The following is a 12,709-nucleotide window of genomic DNA, read 5'->3' as shown; positions in this document are numbered from 1 at the left end:
ACAGCCACCAGCACAATTTAGACACCTCTGGGGCCCTGTCTCAATTGTTGTGTCCATCCTGGTTTTCTGTATGGATGGCAATGATGAACAGAATCTCCAAAGTTCTGCATATTGTGGTCCCGCCCCCATCATGTGCCTTCCATCCCCAGCCCTGCCCCTTTTCTGGGGCTTGTGAGGAGGTTCTGGAGAGACAATCTTATGACTAGCTCATGGCCTGCACAGGGAAAAATCCCCCCCGACACAAACAGGGCTTTTGAGGGTCCTTCTTTACCTTTCATAAAGGGGCCAGGATGTGGTGACGATCTCATCCTTGACTTTTGGGCCTGCGGTCTTAACTATGGGCTTCATTCTGATATATTAGGAGGGGGGGAAAGGAGGAAAAAAAGGAGAGGGGGGCCACAAGCCACCATTCTGTTTTTGGTTCTTTCTATATTCCTGATCACCTAACCAACTGTTCTGGGCTGGATCCTGCTCCCACTGAAGTGAATGGGAATTTTATCAGTCACTTCAATGAGAGCACGATCAGTCCTCATTGTTAATAATCCAGAAATTGGTTCCTCTCCACCATCAATGAAGGACAAGATGGCAATAGCCAATGGGGCAGATCCTCAGCTGCTGTAAATGGGCATATCTCCATTGGCTTCGACAGTGTTACTTTGATTTACACTAGCTGAGGATCTGGCTCAGTTAATGGAAATCATTGCCTATCCTAATGAGAGAGCTTCACCTGTTTAGGGAGTTCTATATTTTTCATTCCCATTTGCTGGATGTACGCAAGATCTCTTCTCTGTGCAGGCCTGGTGGGTGCTATGCACATTATTATTATTTTTTTTTTGCTTTATGTTGTATAAACTGAAGAATATTATGAACTTTGCATTGAATGAAAAATGTATTAAATATAAAAGATATTCACAGACTCTAAGGCTAGAAGTGACCACTGTGATCATATAGTGCGACCTCTTGTGTAACACAGGCCATAGAACTTCCCCAAAATAATTCCTAGAACATATTTTAGAAAAACATCCACTCTTAATTTAAAAAACAGTCAGTGATGGAGAACCTACCACAACACTTGATAAGTTGTTTCAATAGTTAATTACTCTCACCATTAAAAATGTACATCTTATTCCAGTCTGACTTTGTTTAGCGTCAACTTCCAGTCATTGGATCATGTTATACTTTCTCTGTTAGACTGAAGAGTCCATTATTAAATATTTGTTCCCCATGTAGGTACTTATAGATTGTAATCAAGTCAATTCTTAACCATCTCTTTGTTCAACTAAATAGATAGAGCTCCTTGAATCCTTCCATGGAACAGAAGCGACTTTGTCTGTACAAAGTGCAAGCTGGTCTCCATATTGGAGTACTGTGTCCAGTTTTGGGCCCCACACTACAAGAAGGATGTGGAAAAATTGGAAAGAGTCCAGCGGAGGGCAACCAAAATTATTAGGGGACTGGAACACATGACTTATGAGGAGAGGCTGAGGGAACTGGGATTGTTTAGTCTGCGGAAGAGAAGAATGAGGGAGGATTTGATAGCTGCTTTCAACTACCTAAAAGAGGGTTTTTTACCTGGATGGATGGATCTAGACTGTTCTCAGTGGTAGCAGATGACAGAACAAGGAGTAATGGTCTCAAGTTGCAGTGGGGGAGGTTTAGGTTGGATATTAGGAGAAACTTTTTCACTAGGAGCGTGGTGAAACACTGGAATGCGTGACCTAGCGAGGTGGTGGAATCTCCTTCCTTAGAAGTTTTTAAGGTCAGGCTTGACAAAGCCCTGGTTGGGATGATTTAGTTGGGGATGGGTCCTGCTTTGAGCAGGGGGTTGGACTAGATGACCTCCTGAGGTCCCTTCCAACCTTGATATTCTATGAATCTGTCATTATAACATGTTTTCTAATCCTTTAATCATTCTCACGGCTCTTCTCTGAGCCCTCTCCAATTTATTAACATCCGTCTTGAATTGCTGCTTGCCAGTTTAGCTGTATTCTGATTACAGGTAAAAGCCCTTTTAAATAAATGATGAACTGTATAATGCATACATATATTTGAAATATATAGAACTCCCAATAACCTAGATGACAAATGATGATGAAAGCAACAGCTCGTAAAGAACTTGACAAAGTGACTCTAGGTTTAATAGGTTTTTTGTTGCTGTTCACTGTAATGCATGTTTGTTTTTCTGTCCTAGTTTTGCTCAGTTGTCATATTTTTAAAACAAAGACAGAAGGAAGCACTACATGGAGAAAGTGTGAGCAGAATGATGTCACAGCACAGCATCAAGAATGCTGAAAAGGAGAAAGGACAGCACAGTGACAAAAAACACTGTCCCAGGTCCATCCAGCCATCAGGTTCTTCATGATTTAATAGCACCTATCCAGTCTAACAAGCCTTTGTTCTCCCCTCTTAAAAATATAATTCCCATTGATCTCAATGGAAATTATGAATGCAAAGGAAAGTTTTCATTCCTGTATATATTTTGATCTTTCTATTACTTTTTTGGTGTTTGTTAACACTCATGCCCCAAAAGGCCTTGCACAGAATATGATTAACTCAGACCTGACAAATGTTATGATAATTCAACCACATGTTCAAATGAAATCATTAATTCAGAAATTGACATCTGAAGCACAAAATATACTATAAGGTGTGTGTGCACTATACAATATTATTATATATGTGTCTACACACACACATTATATACATCCACACAGGCCTTGATGCTGTAAGTTATGCATATGGTTGCAGGAAGTCTGCCCATGCACAGTAATTTGCAAGACTGGGGTAATTTTATATAATACACACACACACGTAAAAATTATGTATATGTTTACACACACACACACAAACGTGTATGTACAAATTTTACTGAGCTACATCTCGTGTATAAAAATTCCATTCTGATATGGTCCCTTGACTTTCACAATTTACCTTTCAAACTAGAGATTTTAAAAAAAATAGTCTTTAAGCTCCCCTGATTTTGAGAAACTCACAGGTGACAAACTACACTCATGAACATCACTGGCTGATTTACCTGTTTGGGTTTTTTTCATAAAGACCTTTTCTTAACTCTCATGCCCCCTCATTTATTAAGCATTTCTAATGTAGACATTGTGTTTAAAAGCCAGATATGGCCCACTTAGTTCCACTTACGTACAGACAAATAAATATTAACATACATTGCTCTTGGGCAGGTGAAAGAGATGTTCCGATTTTTCAAAATAAAAGTAGTTACATAACATATTAATCACAAAGTGCTGAAATACTTTAGATAGTTCAAAGTTCATATAGGTAATAACCAGTGAGACATCCTAGCAGAACAAATGCATAAGATATGTTACACGTAACATAACACAGAATAAACAAACTTTATTTTTGACTTGCATCCATACTTTGAATTCTGTGCATGAAATGTTGGCGACTTAAATTCAATGGGAATTTTGGATGTGCAAGATCAGGCTTAGATTTCCAGTCTGGACATTTGTGAAAAGCAATAGATGTTGAATAGCTTATTGCATTCACATCTCTAGCTCCTAGCCTTATGCTCTTACTTTGCAATATCAAATTAACAGAGCCAAAGAGTAACAACAGGAGCTCTCTGGCTGTCACTCCATGCTGAGAATAAAGAAAGGCTCTTTGCATTTTATGATAAATGAGGAGAACATCATGTTGGCTTAGCCTCTTCCTGGACATTTTTTGGCCATATTTTGCTCAGACATGCCTATCTGAAGTTAATAGCTGGGAAGAGGCAGGTGTTGAAAAGCTGCAAGTATAGATAAAAGCAAACAAGACAAAAAGATGCTAATGAAATGTAAGCGATGGGCGGTACATTATTTTGCAGATGGGTACAGTTGCATCTGAGCTTTGGGAAAAGGACTGTTCCTGAGGCTCTTAGGGCCAGATTCCACTGGGATGACTTTTTCAGTGACAGTGCAGTTTGTGAAGAGTGGGTGCAAAGATAACCATGAGCCGCCTTTACATGCCCCCTCCCAATTCTAGGGCTGTGGGTGCTGGGTCAGTCCCAAAGTACAATTTAGTGTGTAGTCTCAGGGCTCCTCCACCTTGTGCCATTATGGCAGCCAGAGATGAGCTGAATGAAGCAGCTCTTCATCCAGGCTCTTTTCTTTGGTCATGCCCCCAACCCTGGGGCCCAAGATAAGGGTGACAGAGAAGCCACCACACCAGCCTGAGCGTGCCAGAGTATTTCCCATGAGGGTGCAATGCTGAGGTTGCATATTGGGCTGGCACTGAAGCCTTTGTGTATTGGAGAACTGTTGCAGGGGAGCTGCAGCAGGGGCCTGTGTCTGGCCTGAAGTGTGTATGTACCCAGTTAATGCAACTGCACATACAGAAACAATCCCATTTATATACCTCCATAATACATGGGAACATGCCATGCATATTATGACCTGAGAACTCATATGAGGGTGCATCTATTAGTTCCGAAAAGAAAAGCCACGACAATACTTAGGCATGTGGTATGTTGATAAAAGTCATGCTGTATGAGAAAATCAATCAACATATACTAGAAATAGCTGATCAAAAGGGACTCCACTTTACCACTGACAGCCAACATTTTGAAATGTATGTAAAAACAGGATATTTACACCTCTTCTACTGGATGTGTGACACCCACTGGTGTAACTGGGAACTTCAGCTGGGGGAATGCCAGCTCAAGGGAGCTACATCAGTTTACATCAGCTGAAGTTCTGGTCCATGGACTGAAACTGTGTATCATCCTTAGAATGTGGACTGTTTGAACATGACTTAGGTTTTCAGTGGAGATGCATAGATATTATTCATATCAAGTGTGACATCTTTGATGACAAGACTATGGGCCTGATTCTGATCTTATTTACACTGGTGTAAATTAGGAGCGTGGTAGCTCCCTGTAAGTCAGGGACACTTCAGTGGTGTTAGTGAGATCAAAAATCAAGCCTTCACTTTCTGTGTGAAGCTAACATTGGAAAGTGCACTCGTAGCTGACAGCTATGGCTATCCCCGACCATGTGACTCCTGTGCAAGCCTGTGCCATATGATGGCAAAATGAGCATATTACAGCTACGGTGTAATGTCAGATCATGTAAAATGTAATGTCAGGGAATGTAATATACTATAAAAATAGCAGAAGCAATGGGGTGGAGGATCAAACTGTGTGTTTTTTTTTAAAACAAAAATAATAGAATGTCAAGATGCAAGGTTTGTCTCCTTGGTAACAAGGATCAGGTTTCTGAGCTGAGTTTGGATGGCTGTATAATATTTGAAAATATAATACCCCCTTAATAAAGGCACTTTTCAAACAAACATCACTGCTTTTAAAAAAAATTGCATTATGATAAAATATTATTATAATTATTTCTTTTGTTGAGTAAAAGGGACAGCATCTCTTTAACGAATGGTATGCAGACATTAGACATGCAAACACAGAAGAAAAGAGATAATTAAAACAAGGTTTGTACAGGGTTTTCCATTTCATCGGTGCTGAATTGTTCTAAAACTGTCATATGGTCACTAATTGGAAAAAAGAACTGATGGAGCATCCATCTTTACATGATGGAATGAAAGATTCACACACCCTCTTTTAGACTGAATCATTGTTTTGAAGTAAATATAAATTTTTCAGGTGTGTTGATTTGATTTAATTTGACTTTGTTTTTGAAAGTCCAAATGTTACATTAGCTTAATTTATTTGGACATATTTGCTTTTTTTTTATTTTCACATTCTACACATTTGTTAGAGTTTTTTTTTAAAATCAAAATGAAAGAAAGAAGGAAGAGAAAGAAAATGGTTACTAAGAATGAAAAGTTGGAGAAGAACAGAATGGATGCAAAAACCATGGAAAAGTAAGGAGTGGGGAAGGGGTAAAAGAAAGAAAGAAAGAAAAAGAAAACCCTGATTTCTAACCATCTTTTTCTTCTGTGTGATGAAGCTTGGATGGGTATCTTCGGCAGATGCGCCATTTACCAAGACGCTTGAAGAAATTCTCCTCTTCATCTCGCCCATTCTCCAGGCCACCTCCTGGTCCACCTTCTGACAGCTTCACCGCACTAGTGAATTTCACCTGAACAAATGAGGAGGAGACAAGACTCATGTTCTGATGTGTTATAATTTCTCTACCAACTTTGCCATAGCAATGCAGCACTTAAGGACAGGCAGTAGTGTGGTACATTACTATAGCAACCGAATAGGAACTGTGCCCATATGCACCAGCTGAGGATATTAAGTATTCTGTAATTTGGCTAGGTAACCATTCCCCTTCTTTCACAGGGGTTCATACACATACAAGTAAGGAAAAAGCAGTATGACCAACTAGTAAAGTACATTAAGTATATTCAGAGGACCCAGATAACTCTCTGAGTGAAAAGAACTAGCAGGAGAAATGAAATGTTAATTACACTGACACTTCATTCCTGTGACACTGTTCATATGGAAGACCAAAGAAGGCACAATGACAAATCTCTAGACAGCCTATAACAAGAATGAAACATGGAGCATATTTAACCCAGTTTTCTTCACTTCCCCAGAAGGAAGTCTTGAGATGCTGCTAGATACCAGTCATTACACTCTTCCTTTTCTGTTATTGCTTAGACACACATCCCCCCTCCTCAATGCTATGATAACATCATTTTACTGCCATCCTTATTCTATTACCTCATCACTGCCTCTTAGCCTTTCAAATCACATGCATCCTCACAAAACTGTGTGTTTCAGCTGTTCCCTGATCTTTCCAAAGACCGACTGCTTCTAAAGGTCCTCTTCAGTGTATTTCTAGTGTGTCCTATACTACAGCACTGGGAGCTGCTTAGAAAAATATGGAAGGAGAATAATTTCTGTCCAGTTATGGACCATCTCCACTCTGCTCCGCCCTCCTCTCAAGGGAAGGGAAAAAGTCACCTGCCATTTTCAACCTCTTTCCTTGAGGGAGGACCTGTCTTACATTATGCTCAAGGGACAAATTCTGCTGCCTCCCCCATGGTGGGGTTATGCTGGACTTTGGGGAGAAACAGGATTTGGGAGGTCTGCACAGGGGTGTGCGAGTGCAGCTCCACTGGATCTCTGTGCATGGAAGCACGCACGGCAGGGAGGAGCGTTGGTAACAGACCCGCCACTGAACGGACTCTCTGGCCTTTCACTTCTGTGAGGGCTGGAGTTGGAGAAAGCTAGGACCAAAGAGACTACTCCTGCCTTTTGTCTGAAACAGCTTCCAAGGAGCAGCTGTGCTACAATTCCATGGCCCAGGGGAAGGATTTCTCTTTCCCCTATCCCCCACCCGCTTCTTCCTGCAGACCTCCTGCAGCCAAGGTATTATGCTGGATGCTGAGCAGTAGATATGCTCCCAAATATGGAAAGACAGACTCCTCCTAGCCTTTGCAGGTGAGGAGTTGCACCGCTGTGGGCTCTCTACCTAAAGCCCCAGCTTCGAGGATTTTGTCTCTGGGTCCCATCAGCTGCAATATCCATGCTAATCATAGTATTTTCTCTGGGAGCTAGAAATGATCTATGAAGTAGCCAGACCCTATCCCTTTATCCTCCCTACTAATCTGAAAAAACACATTTACCTTGGAACTTTGTCTGATGAAAGACAGACGGTCTACAGAGCTGATATCCAGGAGGTCTTCCACCCCGTCAGCCAGCCCAGAGAGGGAAGAGCGTTTCAGCCAGTTCCCTGATGCAGATAAAGCCAGTCAGGACAATTCTGCAATTGTTCCAAGCTGAATACATCAGCAATACAGGCATATTTCTCTATAGCGCTGAAACAGTCATACCGTGACATGAGCAAAGGGTGAAGGACGAGGCGTGTTCATGCTACATGCATTAAAGATCATAGTTGAATTCATAATATAAGAGGCTGAGTTTTAGGGCTGTAAAAGTTGAAAATCAACACGGGTCAGTGAGAAAGGATAAATTACATTTATTCTTCCTTTCTTATTGAAGTCTGCTTGGAAAGCTTCTCTTAGAGAGAAAGAAAGGATGGTCCAGTGATGACGGCTCCAGTCTAGGACTTAGGAACCCTGGGTTAAACTCCCTCGTCTGCCATAGACTTTCTGTGTGACCTTGGGCAAGTCACGTAGTCTCTCTCTGTCTCACTTCCCCATCTGTAAACTGGAGAAAATAGCTCTTCTCTACCTCACAAGGGGTGCTGTGAGAATAAATATATTAAAGATTGTAAGGCACTCAGACACTATGTGTCTTTGCTACAGTATCCAACACACGCACAGAACAGATCTATTCTATCTGCACATGCAGTACATAGATATAATATAAAGGGACATACATTTACCTATGGGGAGTTTGAGTTTCTTTCGGAGTGAGATCCGTCGGGAGCGGGAGCGCGAGCGCCTCTCGGTGGTCGTTCCAGAGAGAGCAGTGGTGCACTCTGATGTGTCCTGCTCTGACTGGCTGCTGGTATCACTTGCTGCACTTTGCGACTTGAACATCTTTCGCCAGAAGTCTTTGCGTCCCAGAACTGCCCCTTGCATTTGCTCATCACTGCGAGAGAACAACACAGGGTTAAAAATACCTCGCTGTGGTTTGTATGCTGCTAAGTACATTTGAACAAGTTTCCCCGCTTCCAACCTCTCTTTGTTCCTTGTCATATGTTACTCTAAAAATTTAAACTTATTCTTCTTGATGTAATTTGTTAAGCTAGACAGTGTTCTCAGTATTGCACAATGAAGACACATTTTACCCTGGAGACTTTACAGTCTAAAAAGTCATTCTGTTTTTTGTCATTATGCTAAAGCAGCGTTTCTCAAACTTGGATCTGCAGACCTGGTACTCCAGGGGGTCCGCAAGTCATGCCTGGGGCCACTGGCTCCGCTGATCAACTCCTCCCCCTCCCTCTCAGTGCCTACTGCATGCCATGGAACAGCTGTTCAACAGCATGCAGGAGGTATTGGGAGGGAGGGGGATGAGCTGGGATGGGGCGCACTCAGGGGAGGGGGCAGAAAGAGGCGGGGAAGAGGAGGGGCAGGGATGGAGTGGGGGTGGGACCTTGGGGGAAGGGGTGGAGTGGGGACGGGGCCTGGGGCTGAGCAGGGGGTTTAGGGGTCAGCGAAAAATTTTAAATCATAATGCAGGTCTTTGGGTTGCTAAAGTTTGAGAACCGCTGTGCTAAAGAATCATCCTCTATTTGGTCAAAGTGACCACTAATGTACAGGACCAATGCTTTTCAAGACTGTGTCCCTTACAAAGTGTTTGTATATCAAAATATCATTTCAATACTGTGTGTAACTATATGAAATCACAATTCTTAGCAATCTTTTAGAATAATGACACTATATTCTGCTGCATACCTGTGACCCCAAAGTTCTGTGGCAGGACTGTGAGCAGAATGACTAATCCTAATTTTTCTCAGGAGATTCAAATTTTCTGTTCTCTTTACAATCGCACCATCAGATGAAAGTTTCATATTCATAAACAACCCTTTCTGGACTTTCCTCTTTTCTGTATTCTGGATTTTAATTGGCAAATCTATCTCCACTCCAGGAGAATACAGATTTGAGAGACATACAAAGGCTGGGCAAAAGAACTAACTACAACATTCAGATCTCAAAGCCAACCTCTTTTTCATAAGTTTAGGGTTTAGCCTTTAATTTCAACAAATCTTCTTTTGCTACAGAAAGTTTGAATAACTTCTGGACTAAAGGATGACCCTGAAACATTTAACAGAGCAGCACAATACAATAATCACCCTTAAACACTGTCTAATTTTGACTTAAAATAACTAGATTGTTCCCTCATTATTTGCAGTATTCCCTACACTTCTCTAGACTTGATATAGGGAATATTACAAATACTGAAGAAAAATTATATAGCTTTCTAAGGGCTTGTCTACAGTGGAACTTCCAGGAAAGTTAATCTGAATCACTGCCAAAGTGAATTTAGCTAAACCAAATTAAAGTCATTTTAATTCTGAGCAGCAGCATCCACACAGGGATTTAATGCCGTCATAAATATAAAGGGAAGGGTAATCACCTTTAAAATCCCTCCTGGCCAGAGGAAAAATCCTTTCACCTGTAAAGGGTTAAGAAGCTAAAGGTAACCTCGCTGGCACCTGACCAAGATGACCAATGAGGAGACAAGATACTTTCAAAAGCTGGGAGGAGGGACAAAAACAAAGGGTCTGTGTCTGTCTGTGTGATGCTTTTGCCGGGACAGAACAGGAATGGAGTTTTAGAATTTAGTAAGTAATCTAGCTAGATATGTGTTAGATTATGATTTCTTTAAATGTCTGAGAAAATAGCTGTGCTGAATAGAATGAATATTCCTGTCTGTGTGTCTTTTTTGTAACTTAAGGTTTTGCCTAGAGGGATTCTCTACGTTTTGAATCTAATTACCCTGTAAGGTATTTACCATCCTGATTTTACAGAGGTGATTCTTTTTACTGTTTCTTCTATTAAAATGTTTCTTTTCAAGAACTGAATGCTTTTTTCATTGCCCTAAGATCCAAGGGTTTGGGTCTGTGGTCACCTATGCAAATTGGTGAGGATTTTTACCAAACCTTCCCCAGGAAGTGGGGTGCAAGGGTTGGGAGGATTTTGGGGGGAAAGACGTTTCCAAAGAACACTTTCCTAATAAAAATAAACCCAGATAAATGTTTGATGGTGGCAGTGGAAGTCCAAGGGTAAAATAGGTTGTACCTTGGGCAAGTTTTAACCTAAGCTGGTAAAAGTAAGCTTAGGAGGTTTTCATGCAGGTCCCCACATCTGTACCCTAGAGTTCAGAATGGGGAGGGAACCTTGACAAATGCAATTTTACTAATCCACTTCAAATTCACACTTTTAGTTAATTTGGATTAATTTTCCTGGCTGTCCCTGTGTAGGCAAGCCTTAAGGCAACTGAAAGTTTCTAAGGGTGACCTTCTGTATTGCTGTGGGTATCTTTCCATTGTTTTAGAGCATGAGTAATATTGAAATAGTGACCTCAGCACTTATCTATTGCATAAAATATACACAAGCTTCCTTTTTCACCTCTGATCGAGTCAGAACGGCAGTGTGTGTTTAGAAATGGCCCAAGGCCTAATCCTTGTTCCAAAATCTAGATCCTAGAGTCTCTTAAACTCAGATGGGTTCAGATTCAGTATACTGCTCTTAACTCACCTCAGCATACAATACTAAAGCACTCATCTATCGCTGAATCCTGTATTCTAGCTGATATTAAAGACCCTATGGATGTAGGAGAGTTATCTCCTTTTGTTCTTGCCCACCAGCATAAATCAGGCCACTGGGCCCCAGCAGTGGGAAAGCTGCCTTGGCATAAGATGACAAAAAACCTATCTGTAAGAAGACGCATTTGAGCCCAGAATGTATCAAAAACTGGGCAGTGTTAGCCACATCCTTTCCCAGGCTAAGTTTATCAGGGTAAGTCGATTCAATGCATCTACTGGCAGAGCTTCTATGGACTAAAGCTACGCTGCACCTGACATAACCCCTGGGGTAAATCCCACCCCCTGCATCCTGGTGCAGGGCAATGTTGTTTGCATAGCCTTGCACCATCTGTGGTGTCTCTTGGCCCACAGTTTTTAACCTTTCCCAGCCTACCATTTTGAATGTTAGGAACAGTCTTTATTTCATTATCAGCACATCATTTGAATGTGTGGGTTATCACTCTCCTAGGACATGATGATTTAACCATGAATGGGAAAGCAATGTCTAAAGAAAACCTCTCTGAGCCACATATTAGTCTTGTATTACAGGTTTCTAAGAGTAAAGAGCAAAACAAGAACTGAACAAAGATTTGATCAGTTGGGACACTGGTCTATCAACGTGAGATTTTCAAGAGCGCTGATTTTGCTCACCACGTACGGATCTTCGGACTGGGCAAAACCTCCAAATAAATCAGACTAAAACATAAATCAATTCACCACTCATTTGTTTTGTTTAACTACTCTGACCATGCTTGCTAATTAGAAAATGTTATTTCCCCTTAAAGCAGGGCTTGGCTCCTCCACAATTCTCCCACTTGATCTTGCAATCAAGTCATAACGCTGCATTTGTGATTACACAATCATTTCCATGGCAAAAGAGATTATTCTCTGCAGATTCAAGTAGATCAGCATGAGGAGGAAAGATTGAGAGAGAGAGAGAGAGAGAGAGAGAGAAATACCCCAGCTGGGGCCTACTGTCCCACCACAGGATATGAACAGCTTCCTCTGAATTCGGAAGATCTGTTAGGTCTTCAAAGAACTGACACAGGGAACTACCGCTATCTTCTCTAAAGACACCCATCTTCACACATCTCCACTACTGGTGACCAAAAAAGCCAAGGAAGTTTCCACCAAGAGAAGAAAACTGAAAAAATATGACAGGTAATGCAAGAGGCAGCAGTAAATAACTAAAGATAATTTAATTACAGAATTAATAACAAGAGTCTTCAAATATGTTAAGGGCGGTTATAAAGAGAACTGTGATCAACTGATCTCCATGTCCATTGAAGGTTAGACAAGATCTGTAGCAAGGGAGATTTAGGTTAGCTATAAGGAAAAACTTTCTAACTGTAAGGATAGCTAAATAGTGACACAGGCTTGCAAGGGGAGGTTGTGGCATGCCTATCATTGGAGGTTTTAAAGAACAGGTTAGACAAACACCTGTCAGGGATGGCCTAGGTTACTTGGCAGGGGGATGGACTTGATGACCTCTAGGGGTCCCTTCCAGCCCTCTATTTCTAAGATTCTATGAATATTTCTATGATTCAATTCATTTTGGA

General features: G+C 41.3%; 1 protein-coding gene across 14 annotated transcripts in view; it reads right to left on the bottom strand.

Moving 5' to 3' along the window:
• UNC80 (unc-80 homolog, NALCN channel complex subunit) overlaps window positions 1-12,709 on the bottom strand; it is a 188,906-nt gene that overhangs the window by 113,537 nt on the left and 62,660 nt on the right. For 8 of the 14 annotated variants that reach the window (XR_012154378.1, XR_012154377.1, XM_073306691.1 and 5 more), the window contains exons 19-21: window positions 8,277-8,491; window positions 7,561-7,667; window positions 5,906-6,062 (exon numbers count right to left, since the gene is read on the bottom strand). Coding sequence is in view for 12 of the 14 variants with exons in the window: in XM_073306691.1 (XP_073162792.1) it covers window positions 5,906-6,062; window positions 7,561-7,667; window positions 8,277-8,491 (479 nt within the window). In the remaining 2 variants the exon portion in view is untranslated. The remainder of the gene's footprint in view (window positions 1-5,905; window positions 6,063-7,560; window positions 7,668-8,276; window positions 8,492-12,709) is intronic. The other 6 variants (XM_073306692.1, XM_073306696.1, XM_073306699.1 and 3 more) reach the window with 3 other exon arrangements.

This window comes from Lepidochelys kempii, chromosome 11 (assembly GCF_965140265.1).
Source record: "Lepidochelys kempii isolate rLepKem1 chromosome 11, rLepKem1.hap2, whole genome shotgun sequence".
Taxonomy (NCBI): Eukaryota; Metazoa; Chordata; order Testudines; family Cheloniidae; genus Lepidochelys; species Lepidochelys kempii.
This window is presented reverse-complemented; position numbering and strand designations above follow the sequence as displayed.